The sequence below is a fragment of the Drosophila rhopaloa genome, unplaced genomic scaffold (assembly GCF_018152115.1).
Source record: "Drosophila rhopaloa isolate 14029-0021.01 unplaced genomic scaffold, ASM1815211v1 contig_47, whole genome shotgun sequence".
Lineage (NCBI taxonomy): Eukaryota > Metazoa > Arthropoda > Insecta > Diptera > Drosophilidae > Drosophila > Drosophila rhopaloa.
The window spans coordinates 1,114,394-1,132,461 of record NW_025335142.1 but is presented as its reverse complement, the minus strand read 5'-3'; the positions used below and the strand labels follow the sequence as shown (position 1 = coordinate 1,132,461).

General features: G+C 39.4%; 1 protein-coding gene across 1 annotated transcript; it reads right to left on the bottom strand.

Moving 5' to 3' along the window:
• Window positions 1–15,644: 15,644 nt before the first annotated feature.
• On the bottom strand, window positions 15,645–16,354 carry LOC108038399 (peroxiredoxin 1). Its single transcript, XM_017115185.2, has one exon. The coding sequence runs from the start codon at window positions 16,300–16,302 to the stop codon at window positions 15,712–15,714; it is 591 nt and encodes a 196-aa protein (XP_016970674.1). The 5' UTR covers window positions 16,303–16,354; the 3' UTR covers window positions 15,645–15,711.
• Between the last annotated feature and the right edge of the window lie 1,714 nt (window positions 16,355–18,068).

Below are 18,068 nucleotides of genomic sequence, written 5' to 3'. Positions count from 1 at the left end.
ATGACCGATGTTGCACCGATTAAAAAAGAATAATTATATTTTCTTACTGCTATTTACAGGTCAATAAACCCATAAACTTTTTAATTACTCCAGCAATTACTAAACAATATCTTGATTTCAAATTAGATTTCATGCCTTAATTCCAGCGATATTCTGTCTCATTCAAAATACCCCCGAAATGCATTAAACCATAGATCAGTGCAGAACAAAAGGTTGGGAAGAGTCAAAGAACAATTACGATCTCCCCATGCCAGAGATTGTTGATCAGTGTTGATTCCTTACCTTAATTGTTACACAATGATCGGGCTGAATCTCTCCGTGGGTCTTGCCGGTTGCCCACCAATTATAAAGGCCGATTAGATAACCAGAAAGGAACCCCGCAACCTCCGACCATCGAGTTGCCCATCATCATGTTTTATTGTTTTCCCGACCGAGACTCCAGCTCCAGCTCCAGCTCCGATTCCAGATCCCAGATCCCATGGCTTCGGCTTCGAATGTGGCACTGTTTTTGGAGGTCCCCAAACGACAACGAGAAAACACACCAAAATGTTCAACTCATTCGATGCCATTTAGAGCAACAATAGAGAGCACAGGCCCGGTAAAATGTAAACAGAATCACCGGCTTACGTATATCGATACGAAAATGAGCAATAACCAGGCTGGAAAAAGGCCAAAAAAAAACCCAAACGAGGGGGCAAAAAAAGGCAGACAGCAGAAATTATACTGTGGCCCAATCGACGAGGGAGCCAAGTAAAGTGGGATAGAGGTTCGGAGCGACCTTCTCTTCGGATAAAACAACAAGCATACCCAAATATGCGATCATTACTCATGCGCGATTTCACAATAAATCAACGAGACGTGTTCACAATAATTTTATTCAACTTATTTTCTTGTCGGTTGGTCTGGCCAGCGTTCGGGTCCCCAGATCTCCCCGGTTCTTCTGGCCCTGCTCCTCCAGCTCCTCCACTCCTCCCTCCGACTCCTCCAGTTTCCCAGCTCCGTGGTCTTTCTGTTCTTCTGTGTCGATTGTTATTATCGGCCTCTGTGTGAGTGGCTGCGGGCGGACCTGAGTTGGTAGGAGTGCTCGGCCAGTGTTGGCCACCAAAAGGAGCGCAGGCTTTCATGTCGTTGGCGGCAACAATGAAACCGTTTTCGCTACGAGCACCGGCAATGTGTTTGCTAAATATGCAAAGCACCAGAACTCGCAATCGCCGGCGCAGCCAACCTGGTGGCAGTTGGGAGTCGAGTCGCTGTTGCCAGTTGCCAGTTGCTATTGCTCGATGCTATTATTACACTCGAAACTATTTTGTTCTAGGACTATTAATATTGGCAGATTTAAAATACTCCAAGCAGCAGATGAATAAAATATAACTATTAAAGTAAACATAAAAGTAAATGGGCTAAAGGATTCATTTGTAAAATTATACTTTTTCTATGAGAGCAAAAGTGAAATTAACTAGTATTAATTAGATCCTTTAGCACTAAAGTGATATTTCGCTATCTGAATAATTTTTGATATCTAGGGGACCCATTTGAATTTAATAGATTATTACATTGGAAATTATGCATTTTGTAGCTCAAATCAATTATCAAAATTCGTAAACACATGTTCCACAACTCTTAAAACCAATTTATGACCTTTTTTTTTGTTCTTACCTTTTTTTTGTACAGTGCTGAAAGCTACCCTTTTTAATATATCTTTTAAAATATTTTACAAGCGATGTTTCCATGGTATTATAATGAATTTCCTAAAAACTGTTTATATCTATTTTAAAACAAATAATCGCTGTGTTTTTACTTCATATTTTTAAAACCCAACAATTTGGTTTATGAACTAATATTTTTAAAATGCTTAAAATTTCGTTCACCTGTTTTGTTTTCTTTTTAACTGTATTTTTTAGTATTTTAGGATATATTTCGAATTAAGATATAGGGCATTACAAATAGTTTAACTATTAAATCGTGTTTTCCATAGCCCTTTAGCCTCCGTTTGGTGTTTCTTTAAAGTTCTTTATTTTTTTCAAGTGCATTTCTGGTTGCAGTGGCGTTGGCGTCGACTTCGTGATGTGACGCTTCCCACTCCAAGAAAAGGAGGCTCCTTCGCATCGAGCGCCGCCGTCTTTGGGAGGAGTGCAACTATTTTCGTGTCGCGGATCGTGATGAAGTTAGGTGCATGGGCCACGCAATCCAATCCAATCCAATCCCATCGAGCACTGGCATCCTGTGGGCCAAGTAAAGCCACCGAAGCCACGGCGAACGATCATTTGCAAATTGTCTGCAGACAGAAGAGGAAGCCACACGATTTAATTGTTACGCACATTGACAGCAGATTCCAGGGGGTGAAGGGCCGAGAACAGGGGTTTCATTGTCTGGCCCTGGGTTATGAGACCATTGCAAATGCCACCGAATGCAAAAATGGCAAGCTTACTCGCTGCTTAGTCAGAATTGCCCTTTCGGCGGGCCTCGAATGGGTTAATCGCCAAATTTGGACTGCTCCAAAGGGATTGGAACTACCGAACAAGCTGTAAATATCTCATGGATTGTGAAAACCAAAAAAAAAAACATTTTAAAAGTTAAAACTGTAGTGTAATCTCAACAAATTTATTCTAACTCTAGATCAAATTGTCAAAGGCGTACGAGATTGTAGTATTTTTTAAAACATGTCTAATTTAATTCTGTTACTAAAGAAGAAATCACTTCATAAATATGAAAATTTAGGTACTGTATCTAACTAATTATACTTGACATGATCTGAACACTTAACATTATTTCGTAATATTCTTAATATTATTCATAATATTATTTTTAATATACTTTATCCATTATATTGTTAGCAACAGTCCAAAAGGTATCATACATTTTAAACAAGTTTAATGTTTAATGTTTTAATACAATGATATAAATATACATTGCAAACTATTTCAAGCCCAACATGCGTTAAAAAGATTTTTATTCACCCTGAACGTCTATTCAAAGCACTTTAAAAGATTAATGATGGAACCATCAGCAACATCGACATATCGCTTGAAGATCACAACAAGATCTGAGCAGTCGCGTGGCTAAATAGTAGATCAAGAGCAATTGTAGATCACTCGAACACAAATAGGAAGATAGGCGATCTCCTAAAAAGAATAGACATCAGCGCATAGAGATCTCCAAATGAAATGATCTTGAAGTGTTTACAAATAAAGATCACTGGCAATGATCGAGTGTGACAAAGTGACAACAGGCAAGTGCGACACTGTAAGTAATTGAGAGATGATCGATCAATAAAGTGCACTAAGTGACGAAAAAAATTGAGAGTCGGATACATTAATTATGATTTCAGAAGCTATGAACATAGATATTTGAATAGTGACTTGGATCACGCTTTATATTATTGTATAACAATTAAAAATCATCATTCTTAAAAACAGACTAAGTGACAAGTTTTTAATTGCCATGAAGGGAAATCGTGTTCTTTATTCCGAGAAGAGTACATCTGGTTAAATTTAAAGCGCCTTCATCTCGATGATCAGTCTCCAGGGCCTCTGATTTTTTTCTGGCAATATGATTTACCCCCATGGAGCTGAAAAACATCATTGGCAACAAGAGGAAAATCTGAAAAAAGCTGAATAATCTGTGAGCGATGTGCGGTATGCGGCACTTGTGTATAGGGCATGAAAGCTTCGTCGTGTCGCATGCTTTGCATTTCGAACATGTTTTATAAATAACGCTTCCCAGACCCTCAAACTGCTCATAGAGGAGAGGCGCTGAAAAAGAATAAAGTGCGATCTGCTCGTAGTGCGGCTCAAGAACATGGATTTCGTTTTAAAAATCGTGTCTTGTTGCCTGCTTCGCTTTTGCCACAAAACAAAAGGGTAGCAAAAATATGCAACAGTTCGTGAGGAGCCAAGGGGATCCGGGGCAGGGAGTCTACAATGTAGCACTGATGCCTCAGAACGCAGATCAACTTTTTGGCGTCTGCCCCTCATCCCATCCAATACCATCCCATACCATCCAATCCCATCCCACTGGTTCCTGGCTAATATGCATGCAATCAGCCATGGCAGCCAGTCGACGACGTCGACCACGAAAATATGTTCAGCTTGTAAACGTTTGCCACGCAAAAACCAATAGATCAGGAGTCTCTGGTTGTTCCCGTTCCTCCCTAAAAAAATGTGAAAGAATTCTCCAGATGGAGTAAGGACTTAGATGTACCCTAACTCTAAGCTTTTTGAGGAAATTATTAAGACTGCAATTCTAAAATTCGATTTAAAACGAATTGTTTATACGACATGGACACTTTCAAAAACCCACACCTTTTAGTTCACTTTATTTAAAAGGCCATAAAAAAGACATTATGTACTGTACTAATTTCCCACCTTGCAATTTATATGATCAAACTTAAACCTTTCATTATAAGTTGGGTAATACCCAGCTTGTCAATAACGTTTATGGCGTTTGCTGAAAATAAACTTTAAACACGTAGTTAAAATGATATTTCTTTGGGCATTTTTGTTTATACTCGCTGTCATAAATACTACAAATAACAGAGTTATAAAGAAGCTTGAAGCGAATGTTTCAAGGTTTGTATTTACCAAACAAGAAATAATTTATGAGCTTCTTTGTTTATTATAATATTATATTTAAGTATTGTTTTCCAGCCTTACAAAAATCCTAAATTAATCCCATTATATTTTCAAACAATTTCATGCCTTTTACGTTTGAAGTAGACTTATCCTTAGTTTGTGGTCTTTTATTTTAATGGGCGCCAGGGCTATCGATCCTAATGCCATATTTTATTGCTCTAGCCCTGAGGAAACCGAAACCCACGTACCTATGTTTTCAATCGATTCAGCTGTTGATCCTGGGAAACACTTGCTATTGTCCCGGTAGAACATATACCCCTGATACCCTTGGGAAAATGCTGTGCCGTCGACTAATATCCCATCCATAGCCAATCGGAGTGCCCATTCCCGTTTTTAGGCTTCTAGCTGGAGGATGACACATATTTTGCTTAACGAATGTCACACAGCACCGATGACGATGACTCTTCCTGGTGTTTGGGGCACGTACAGCGTCGATGTTGCTGCTGGATGTTGGATGTTGCTGTTGGGCATTGCTGCTTGTGCAGTTGCTGTTGCTGTTGCTGCTGCTGCTGTTGCTGCTGCTGCTGCCGTTGTCAGAGGCCTCAACTGCTACTGTCAAAGTCACGTTTTAATGTAACGCTGCCTGCTTGGCTGCGGCTCTGAAATATTGAGATTGAGTTACGAGCAGCCAACAACTTTTGTCAACACGCGAAGCTGCATAAATGCCGCTTAAATGGCATAAAATATGCATATGCAGCGGCCAGTCGCCAGTTACCAGTTACCAGTTAGCCAAGTTGGCCAAGTTAGTTACTTGGCCAGTTATCGCAGCACCACGCTCAACATATTTCAAAGTTACACGACCGGGGAGGGGAAAGGGTTGGGGGGTGAGGGTGAGGACTTTACCTGACACGCCCTTAGTTAGTTAGTCGTCGTCGACTGTGGACTGTCTGTCCATCCAAACTCGACGGCAGCTATGTGGCCAGTTTCCTGTTGTTAGCTGCCGGCGACTCTCCCCCCTCGCCCGGCATCGCCCTAAGGAAATTCTTTGTAATTTGCGTTTTTCACACCCATTTGATGTAGCACCGGGTCTTAATCTTAATCCCTGCCACCAAAACGGCTAACTACCTTGGAATACCAACGGACTGGGACCTCTGACGGTGACCATCATAAATCGATGGTGTTGGCGTGATATGCGATGGGTATTCCGCCGACTCCCTTTTGGCCACTGGGAAAAACTGTCATGTTTTTCGCGTTCGTCAGGGCGGAATTCAGAGGGTTTGGCTTCTGCCCTGAGTGAAATACGATCAGATAGGTACTTCAAGCGGAGTAATTATAAGTGGGAGCGTACTCCCAGATTGATACGTCCCCGGGCACAAAAGAAATGCGGGTATAATGAGAGGGTAATGAGGAAGTTAATTGTTCCTGACTTTTCAAATTTGTTGTGTCTCAGATTAGGAATCAGAATGGGTTTCAAGAATGAAGGGAAGCGTTTTTTCTTTCCTTGTAAATAAGATATCTTTTGAATAAATCTAAGTGCACGTTTATTTATGTCTATTAAAGAATTAATTTGCCTTAATAAATATAATTAATTATTGCGTAATATTTATAAAAATTATTTATATAAATATATTCAGCAGTTTTTTAGTTGTCTGTTATCAAATGATAACTTTTCCAAAGTCCTGTTTCTGATTTTAAGCCCACAAGTCCAGATCTTCTGTCTTGAGATCAGTATTTGGGCCAAAAGATTCAAAAAATTTGGCAAAATATAAAATTTAAATATTTAAATAAAGTATTATGCAATCCCTTATCAAAAATTCGAAAAAGAGCGTAAAGTACATTTTTATTATCCGGAATGCTATGAGGATCAATAACTTTAATGATCAGCTGTCTAAAACAGCCATTCTTTGGGCTGTGCGGCCATTTTAGCCAAGTAAGACGGTAAAACTTTCCTTTCTGTATATATACTTTTTGTGAAAAAAAATTAAAAACTAACATCCCAACAATATCAAAATATCATTTCTTGTAACAGAAATCACCTCCCAAACCCCCTAGAAATACATACAAATATAGCTTTCCTTATCTTGAAAGCGTACATTTTCAGCTCTTTCCAAACATTTATTTATTTTAGTGCCCGGAGTTATGAATATCTATTCTCGGCTGGGATCCAAATCCAATCACCTTGTACCAATTAAGATCGCCTGGATTAGCCAAGATTACATTTACATTATCGGGCCTTTCTTATTTATGGCGCTGATAAACCTTTAGCCTACTCATATTTTTAGTTACCAACTGGGGCTATAACCCCCGCTCCCCCCCCATTCCCGCCAGATATCGGGGGTAATACCGCCGGGTAATTTTCGTACCTGCTGCAGTCTCATCAATTGCTTTGTCAAACCTTGAAGCCTTCGAGCCACATCGACGATGGTCGAAAGAGAAAAAGCAAATCAACTTTTCAGCACAAAAAGCCAGGGCCGGTTATCAAAGTAATTGCCAATTGCTGATGTTGCTGTTGTTAACTGGTGACTATCCCCATATGCACGCTTATATGAGGTACAAGTTTATGTCTCGGATCTGGGGATGCGATGAGCCACCACCATTCAACCATTCAGCCATTCCACCACCTTATAGCCCGCAGCCTGATAAAACTCAATACTTTTGTGTGTTTATGGCCAATCAGAAATCATGCCCATGCCCACCTCAGCCGCATACAATCCCGTACACTATATGCATAAACCTCTTTGGCTTTTTATTTTTCCATACCCTTCCAAACCCCCCGTGCCCCCCGTTCACCGTGCACCTTTGCCATGCCCGTCCAAACGAAAACGAGTGTCATTTTTAGCCAATTTCGCTGCAGTTGCGTGGCATGAAAACTCAATGGACTGGACACGAGTCGAGGAGGACTCCTCTCCATGGGCTAACTTGCCACACCAACAACTACAGCTGCAGCTACAACTACAACTACCACAAAGAGCTGAGGAAGCAGAAAAAAAGTGCGAACGCGTTAACTACATGGCGTCGCCAATCTTAGCTGGAAAACGTACGACAAGACAAGACAAGCCAATTGCCGGCCCCGGCCCTCGGATCTCGGATCGCTCCGGGATCGGGAACGGGCACGGGAACGAGCACGGGCACGGGTATCGGGATGAGGGCTTAAGAGAGGTGCACTTAAAAAAAAATGTCGGTTTATCAATTAAATTGGCAGTGATAAGGGTCTGAAAAGTATGGGCCAGTTTTAAAAACGTAATATTTTTTATAAGTACATTTATAATCAATCAAAACATAGGCCACCCAGTTTCCAACAAAGTATTCCTTAAGATTTTAGTTAAAGCAACCTTTCTTAGATTTTAATTAAAGCTAAAATAATATATATTTTATACTTTTTTAAAAAGGTCATGATTTTAATTTTGTTGTTTCGAACTAGGCTGAAGTAACTATTATTATCAATGGCTTGATGAAAGAACTCATTTTTAGTAGCTAAGATATTTTTGATATTTTATACGATTTCAATGGAGATAATAAAAGAAGATAATAAAAATTCAAATGCAACAGTCAATAATAGCTTTTTCTATAACATAATGTTGTTGCTGTTTAATTTTTTAAGACCAAAAATAACCCCAACCTTTTTAATATATTATTTTTGTTTCATATCGAACTATTTATTAATCCAAAATATGGTATATTATGGTGAGTTCTATTTAAGCCATAAAATGTTTGAAAATTACCGACTCTAACTAAGCTTCTTATTGGTATCTTGACCTCAGTATCATTTACATGTTGCAGTATTTTTTAATTGAATAATTTTGTATTTTATTCAGTAATTTGGGATTATACTTAATTTTTCTCTGAGTGCATGAGCTGGGAGCGCAGTGAAGCGCATCGCACCGGGCTGAGCTGGGAATGCTAACTGGGGAGGTGGCGGACTGGAGAACTGGAGAACTGGAGCTAAACCAGGAGGGGATCAGGAGGACTGCACAGTAGCGCCCGCGGCCCAATAAGTGTGTGAAATAAACAATGTGCACACGTTGCCCCCTCCCTTTTCTCAACCCCCCACCCCCCTGGGGGAACCTACGTCCATGTGTTGGCTTGTATGTACATTTTTGTGCTCGACGAGACAACAGCAGCAACAACAAAAAGCCGAGGAAAAATAAATAAATAAATTGCAACATTGGCAGCATATTTTTACACTTCTTCTTGGTTTTGCACCCAAAAAGCCCACGGTCCACGGTCAAGTCAAGGATTGTATGGTATAGAATACAGGATCGGATGGATGGAGACGGAGATGGAGATGGAGATGGAGCTGGAGGCTGGATCTACAATGACGAAGACGAAGAAGAACGCAAAGCAACGCACTTTTAATAAGCAATGGCAAATGGGTTAAATGGGGTATAATTAGACGACAGCGAGTTGGTAACATCTGCCGGGGGGTTGAAAATAATTTGAACGAAAAAATAATACACAATGATCTTTATGGTCTTATGGTATGGCATCATTCAAGAGTGCTAAAGACAGCCTCAGGAAACTTGAAGTGTTCAGATGCAATTAAATAATAAAAGTTATATGAGTGATTTGAGTAATAAAGTGCAAAGCACCAAACACGCAAGTATTTGAAAATTATTTTATTGACATTATCACGATGGTATTTATGTTCACTAATAAAACATTAGATCACTTATTTAGTACTAAAAATTGGTATAGTAATTCATTTGGCTTTGAATAACACTCAATTTATTATTATTATCCTATAAAATAACTTAATTTATTTTGACTTGCAATAAAGTTATGGGTAAAATAATCGTCTTTGCTGCCTTGTCTTGTTATATTGTACTGCATTTGGGAACTGACCTGAACATAACCATGGGCTTTCAAGAAATATTTTTACTTTTGCAATTAAACTATATTTAATTATGGCCTGGAATGGGTATCACCGCTTTCGGTTCCAAGAAGTATCAACCCCAACCGCCGTCGCTTATTTTTGCACATCGTTTATGTGGCCCCCAGCATACCTAGGAGGCTACCTCCCTTTTCCCTTGGATCCAACACGATCTCCATCTCCGATCGTCGACTGTCAGCGCTCCACTTGTGGCGTCTGAGGATCCCGATCCCGACTCGGAACTCGGACCTCGGACCTCGGACCCAAGACTGGACTCGAGTCATCATCAGTGGGCCTGCCCTTCGGTTGATATTTATTTTTTGCTGTTTGGGCTGATTAAAACTGAGAAATCCAATTTATTTCAAAATTTATTGTGTCTCACACGCGCTGGGACGTTCAGGAATTGAAAAATATCAATAAAGGCATATGAATTGTTACCCAATAATAAATCAAGTCCGCCAGTCCCCCAGCAAGACAAACAAATATTCCTTTTATTGTTTATATATGTGTATAAAACAGGCTGCTACAAAAAGAAAAAGATAGCCCCTTCTCAGCCCATTTATCCCCGCTGACTGTGGCATTTTTCGCACCGAGCCCAATGAGAAATATTTCAATGTGAAAATCACCGAAAAAGCGGGGAAAAAAGGAAAAAACGTGAGCAGGCTCCCCAGGTTATGCGGCCCATGATCATCATTTCATTTCAATTCGCTGTCCCAACTGGAAGACGGCAATTTTCTAAGAAAGACGAAGCGCATACCGAGGAGCCAAACGATTCGAGATTGGCTCCAACTTGGTGTTTCAGAAATATGTGCAAACAATTACGTGCTTCAGAGAACGAGAACGAGAACGAGATCTTCCCTTCTGGATCGCCTCGTCGGCCATCCGTCTGCCTGTTTGTATTTTTTCTCTGATTTTCGTCAATTAGAATGAGCTGCTCCTTAAAGGAAGCTGTGAATGTGCGAAGATTTCTTTTATACAAGTATATTCTTGGCCCGGCTTGGGCTTCTTTTTTTGGAAGCCCTGGAACCATCAACGGCAGCTAAAATTAATATACCCGCGATAACTCAACATCAACATCATGCCGGGGCCATGGAGATGGGATGTACACTTTAAATAACAAAGCCCTTGTTTCGTAATATGAACTATTAAGATAAATCAACCAAAAAATGTACTTCTTAAAATCAGGGTTTTATCCTGGTTCGTTATTAATATTTATATTTTGTAGTAATTCTTTTTGTATAAAGTATAATAAATTATGGGATAGTGTTCACTAAGCTCCATTTAATCATTTTCTAAATGCAATGTTCTATTTTTTATCTCCTTATTTAGTCCTTTCTTATGGCATATGTTACTTTAAGAAAAATCATGTGACGACAATTTAACTATTGTATTTTGTTTTAGAGATAGTTTTGAAATCTACGAAGGCTTTGAATTATCTTTACAAGAAACCAATAGTAAAATGAATATCAAAATTAAAATAAAAAAAAGCGAAATGTTGTGCCTTATCAAAATCACTTATCATGTAAAATCAGGATCATAGATCCTAAAAGTCCTTCTCATCTCTATAGTTTTTGGGTAATTCAAAGTAGTTCGAATGTAATTTAAAAATAATTTTATTGTCAGTTTGATTTAAAGCTATTTTGAAAGTTAAAGATCCAGGTCGATTTCTGAAAGAGAGATTGGAAACCTAAGGGGACTTCGAATGAAAAATGGGATTTTTAAATTTATAGAATATTTTTTTGAGTGCTGGCATACTCCCGTCCCCCTCTGTATCCCCGGACCAAGCTTCTTTTGCAAATTTCTGCCCCACGTTCCAACATCCTGTTTCGTGCCGTTCATCTTGTCTCTCCAATTGTTGGGCCCGTCTCTTTGTTGCTTTTGCCGTTGTTGTTGTTACTGTTGTTGTTGTTGCTGTTGTTGTTATTATAGTTGTTGTTGTTGGCAGCTAGTTAAGCAGTTTCGCGTAAACGTTTTTCCAATATGAGTTTCGGGGGGACGAAAAGCGGGGAACTCGGGCTGTTGGCTGGCTGGCCTGTGTGTTTAGGCTGTCTACAGGGTTGTTATTTTAAAATTAGCACTTTGATTTAAGTTGTCTACACTCTTGGCGGCCCGTCTCTAGTTGGCCAAAAGCCCCGAGTCTTGGCTCAAACTCAAACCGAAACTGAACTACAGCTGCATTTGGCCAAGGTGTTGAACAGCTGAGTGAAGGGTGAGGGTAAGAGTAAGGGGTGCTGGGACTGCAACTCCAACTTGATTGCCGCCACAAAAGGTTGAAGGTTAGGGCAAGATAAACTGTTGTTGATGGTGCCCAGAAAGCCATTATCCACATATCATCCGCGGATGATTTCAGATGTGTTGCAATGTGCGGGGGATCGGATCGGATCGCCACATCCCACCGCCCGATGATTATGCTGATGGCTCGGACAGTACCTGGGAGTCGAAGTGCCACAAGATGATGGCCAGTTGAATGATTTCGGTTGTGGCATTCGTTTCCTGGTTGCCGATTTTATTAGTCATGGCTCTTTCCATTATTTTCTATACGCCATCGTAGAGCCCTAAACATCTGGCTAATAAATATTGTGAGCAGAGTATCTTGGTAATTTATTTTATTATTTCTCATGAGGCTCAATAAAATATTTACACCTGTTTTGTAATTTTCAACAGCACGAAGTAGACTTAATTGGGCTATTTTCTGAAATTACTAACCTATATTTTTAAATTTTCTTTAAAGGTTTGTTTCTATATTTATAAAAATATCTTTAAGTAGTATATTTAATTATATTAATTACCTTTTTTTGCATTTATTGCCGGATGTTTCTTTGGTTTAAGAATTATTTAAGTTTACTTTATGAAAGCTAGGATAAAATTGGACAAACTTAAAATACAAATATTAGGGGAAAAGTTATAAAAAAAACGTATATTGAAAAACATTGAATAATCTTTCGGCATCTAATTTAAATATCATTAATTTGATATAAAATATTTTAAACATAAGATAATAACAAACACTTGTTTAATGTAACACATTTTTATTAATAATTAGTCTTTTAGTTGTAACAATTATAATCTTGATCTGCAAGCTTTTATGTTCTGATCTTCTCAGAGTTCTGTAAAGAATATTTACTATTATATATTTGTTTTCTAGATGGGTCTAACCAATTATTTCAACTAGGGTCATTCAAAAAGCACTATGCAATCAAGCAACATTTTCCGTACGCTCCATTATCAGTGCAACTTCCTAGTCGATGTACGCACATTGTCGAGACCGCTATTCCATTGAGTTGATTAACCCAGAGGCATGTCTCCCCTTTTGGTTGGGAATATCGCGTTGGCAATTCTTTTGGGGGCCGGGGGGTTTTGGCCAGGTGAAGTCAGGTGAGAAAGAGCACGTCGCTCCGTTCTGAGGCGCCAGCGAAAAGCGATGAAAGAACCGCATCTGCCGCAATTACGGCGATGGGGTTCCGAAGAGAGCGTCACGTCTCCGGCTCTAGGCCTCGAGATCGCCGATGGAGATGGAGATCGCCGATCGAGATGGAGATGGAGATCGAGATCTGGTCGCAGTTGCTAATCAACTCGTTTATCGGACCCAGACTCGCCAGCGTAATCAATCATTGGCCAGATATACAAGCGTGTGGACTGAGCTTATCTGATCCGTAGTTGGGTCTCTCTCTCCCGACTGGCACGTAAATCGCTTCCGGCGGACTCTGCAACTGCTTCTTATCACGGGCCTAATTAAAATCATTAAAATCGTCTTAAACATACAGTCGAACTGTTACGACTCAACCTAACTATGTCCTAACTTCCTCAAAAGTTGATACCCTACAGCAAATGCCCTAAATATGTTTAAACAAAACAACGAATATTATTAGCTGCTTTATATAATAAAATCTTTATCATTTTGAAATAGAATTTTAAAATAAAAAAATTGAAAGCTATTTATGTCTCAACTTTATTTTTTAAAGGTTATTTTGTTTATATAAATTATTTTACTTCTATGTTAAAGTGGTTAAAAGCCCCTAAAACAATAATCCATTTTAAACAGCTTTAACCATTAGGAACTCAAAGTTTTTCCAAAAGATTAATAAATAGCCTATATCTATTTATTTTATCTAAAATTTAAGTGCGGATTAGGAAAATTTTCCGGTTAAATAAAATGAATAGAAATGAAATGACCCCGGTGGCCATTAAAATGCATTCAAATAGGAACACATTTCACTACTAATCAGAGCGAAAGCCGAACGACGGACTCTGGTTCGAATGCTCATGCATTTTTAATGCCCCATTTTGTGGCCGGAAGGAAGCGCAACACGTTAACGTGTTAATATGGACAGCACAATCTATTAATTTGTCAACAATAAAGTAAGACAAGCGACAGGCGACATCGTCCCCGAATGAGAGCATTGATTGGAGGCACCAGGATGGGCTGTTCTGCTCAGTTCAGCTGACCACAGTAACTCCAGCCCCACTAACTTTTGGGCCTTGGGGAGAGAGGGGAGGAGAGGGGGCATTCAGGTTGTTGTCAGCACAGCAGGTACGAAATTAATATGCGAGCAACAATTAAGATAAGCGCGCAAAGTTGTGAAGTGACTGCTGCGAGGAGGGCGCAGTCGGTGGCCCCAATTGAGGTTGTCCGGCGACCACGGCAGCCGCCAATGACTAAGGCGACAACAAGCTGGCAAGTCGGGGAAAAAACTCCACTGGGTAAATATCGCACCGAGAGAAAAGGTCCCAGGAATAACTCTATTTTCAGAATGCATTTCAATTCAATCGATACAATTCTTGCAGAGAATTAACGATATATTAAAAAAGGTTTTACAAATTCGAAAAATAATTAGTTTATCACACATCTTTGGAATCAAATTATGTTATCATTACGGTTGTCATAACACACTCTATCCAATATATAACTAGATTTAAACTGTCTAAAAAATGTTGAGATATTTAAAAATAAGCAACAGAAGTGATGAAACTGCTACAGAATTACTATTTTCATTGTAGGAACAAATTAGAAAAGTAAAATGGTACCTATTTGGGTGTTGGTTAATACATTGTATAGATTATATAACATTCACATTACATTTGTCAATCGCAAACAAACTAAATAACTATTGAAGCGCGCATTTGAAACTCTTTATTTAGGAAAATGATTATTTTGTTTATTTTAATTTTTAAAAATATGTATGTGTATCTACAAATCGGCTATTTTTCACGTTACTTTACTACCATTTCTTACCAAATTCAGAGTCTTAACCTTTTTTTTTCTCTGCAGAGAAAACTGGGATCCAAGTGAAGCGATCTCGATCGCACCTCGCCGACTGCTTCCTCTCACAGCCAGAGTCTGCGAATCTGCGGTAGCCCGAAAAAACAACCACAGCTGCGAAAATATTTTATATAAGTTGAAAAAATTTAACCACATCCATTAAGCAAGACCTTGATGACAAACGGCGGCAAGTCTTTCGTGCGATAATAATAAGTATTCATTTCAGATATAATTTTTGTCGCTCCTTCGTTTTGCCATCGGCTTCGGGTATTTTTGGCATGTCCATACCTATAATAAAAATTGAAGTTGCCCTTTGCTGATTGCCGATTATATTTTGGGTGGAATGCTTAAATTCAATAAAAGGTGGTAAAGGTCTGCTAAGAATGTAAGCTTAAATTGATTTTTTATTCTTTACAAAATATCTTAAAATAAGGAAAAATGTCCATTATGCTTATAATCAATTTGAGACAATCCAAATTATTCTCAATTATCAAAACTAAAAATAAAAACATTTATATTAAAATATCTCGCATTGTTTTTATATAACAGCAACATTTAGCTGATTTTACCCAATCGTTCCTACGACGGATATAGGATATAGTCGTCAGAAGAGCAAGATTTTTTAACATAAAAAGTCATTTGTCAATAGCTTTTGAACAATATGGGAAATATATGACAAGAATATACCAGAAGATAGGATCGAAATATTATAGAAACATAATTATAGGCCAAAATTAGAGATTTTGTTTCCAATTTCTATAACAACCCGCGTTCTGTTCCCATGACAGCAATTGGATTTCGTTCCCATGGCAGCTATTGGATATAGACGTCCGATCAGTGTCGTTTTTCAAAACTAATTTTCAATTGTGATCTGCGTACACATAAAATAAAGACGATTGCCAATGCTCGCAAACGGTAAAGAGGTTTTAATAAAACGCGATGCTTTGCATAGATATGTTTATGGTTTATTTGGTAGCTTGCACTCGCGGGAAAGTTTTTATATTATGGGTTTAAGTTGCATGCTTGAAGTACTCCTCCTTTCCGGAGGCATCCGCCTTCATGGTCTTGCCCCCTGGACGCCAATTGGCCGGGCAGACTTCTCCGAACTCGTCGCTGAACTGGAAGGCCTGGACCAGACGCAGTGCCTCATCCACGCTGCGGCCGACGCCCATGTCGTTAATGGTGATCTGACGAATATGTCCCTCGCGATCGATGATGAACAGGGCACGGAGGGCCAATCCTGTGGTCTCATCGAGGACTCCGTAGTCCCTGGCTATCTTCATTGACTTGTCAGCCAGCAGGGGAATGTCCAATTCCCCCAGACCTCCTAACTTCCGCGGCGTACTCATCCAGGCGCAGTGCACATACTGACTGTCAGTGGAGCAGGCCAGGACCTCGCAACCCACGTTCCGGAACTCCGGGGCTCTGTCGCTGAACGCCTGCAACTCCGTGGGGCAGACGAACGAAAAGTCGGCCGGATAAAACACCAGCAGAACATATCTGCCACGCAAATCCGACAGGGAGAAATTACGGTAGCCACCGGATACCACCGCCAGGGTGGTAAAATCAGGAGCGAGTTGGTTCAAATTGAGCATTCGCATTTTGGTGATTTTATTATTATTTTGTATTCGAGTTTTTAGTTCTGAAACTTGAGTCTGGTTGGGGCTGTGATATTATTATGAATGATCGAATAGGGAGTTGTTTAGATTGGCTTACTTTGAAATATGTAAAACAAGAAAGGGGATACCCAAAGTTTAAAAGGAATAATGTATTATAATTTAGCAAAACAAAAAAAAATTTGGCATGGTCAAATTGAACAATGTGCACACTTATGCACAATAGTTTTGGAACTATTGAAAAAAGTAGTAATATACTAAAATAATGGAATTTTTTTGTTTCTCTCCACTTATACATTTATAATTCTCAACTGATTCAAGCGAACGGTGCACCAAGACTTAGGGTCTAAGTCTTCCACTAGTAAGACACAGAAAAATAAAGACAGTTCTTTACTCAATATTTTTAGTAGAAAATCTGCACATACTCCTACTAAAACCCAAGTATTCCCAAACATTTAATTTTTTAACTAAAAAAAAGATTTTACCTTTTTGTTTGATTTGCCGTTTTTGTAATCATTTACTAATAATATAGTTCATTACAAGAATCCATAAACTCGTGAAACTCGTAAAACTGGTTTTAAGTGTTAAATATATATTTTTAATACTAGCCCTAAGTAAACGTATGCCTCAAGAGTAACCATTTTCCATTGGTCAATCAATCTGACCAATTCTTCTTTTATGTGTAACAGAACGCTTTCACGTTAAATGCCTATCTAATTTTATATAGTTACACAGATTAAATAAATTTACACATCCAGAAAACAATTGGGGTCAAACATTTCCCTCTAAATCATATTTCAACCGCCGATTGATTACAATTCGATTTAATTTTTGTTCATTTCCCACTCGAATTTCCAGCACATATCTAACCGACAATCGTAACACGATCATCCCAATTAGAGCGTCCTTTTGGCAACATAAGCCGAATCGCAATCGATTAAATCGAATCCGATTCAATTATGTGGACTTGGGCGACTTCCACCTGCCGCTGGATGGGCGTGTGAAATGATTGTTGTGTTAATTTCGCATATGACACCGCCAGTCGACGGGGAAATTCGAGCATTTTCTGCGGTTTATTGGCTTTGATCGATTGAAGGCGTCGCATTTTTTATAAGAGCGCCAGTCATACGGGTCGGGTGTCTTGACAGCTCATTCAGTGCGGTCTGGCCCCCCTTTTCCACCGGTTTTTTAGCATATGCCTTTATGCCAATTTCGGTTGGTGAAATATTTGGAGGCGATTTAGCAGGACGTCAATTACCGCCGGCCACCTGATGACAGTTGCAATTAAAAGCGGTGGAAAAAACAAGAAAACGCGGGGAAAATAGTTGCCCGTCAACATGGATGGATGCCTGTTAATAGACATGTAAACTGCAATTAAAACAAGCCAATGGGGAGGGGCCGAGTGTGGAGATGGGGGCCTCCAAATATTTTGACTCGGCCAGCTAACATGGCCCGCTGTCTTGGTCTGTACTTTAATTAAAATATTTAAGCACGCAAATAGGCCTGTCTCTGCATCTGTCTATGGCCAAGTATTCCCGTCAGCCCCTATATCCGCCATATACTCGTTCTCGGACTCGTACTCTTCCCGGGGATCTGCGGGAAAACTCAACTGGGCGTGTCCACTATACTACGGAGCTGCCGCTGCCGTTGTGCGGCTTTAATCAAAGTTTTTGCCAGCGGGGAATCAATCATTTGAAATTTAAACGTCATCGTGCGTCAGACAACTCATAAGACAAACCAACAGTAACAGC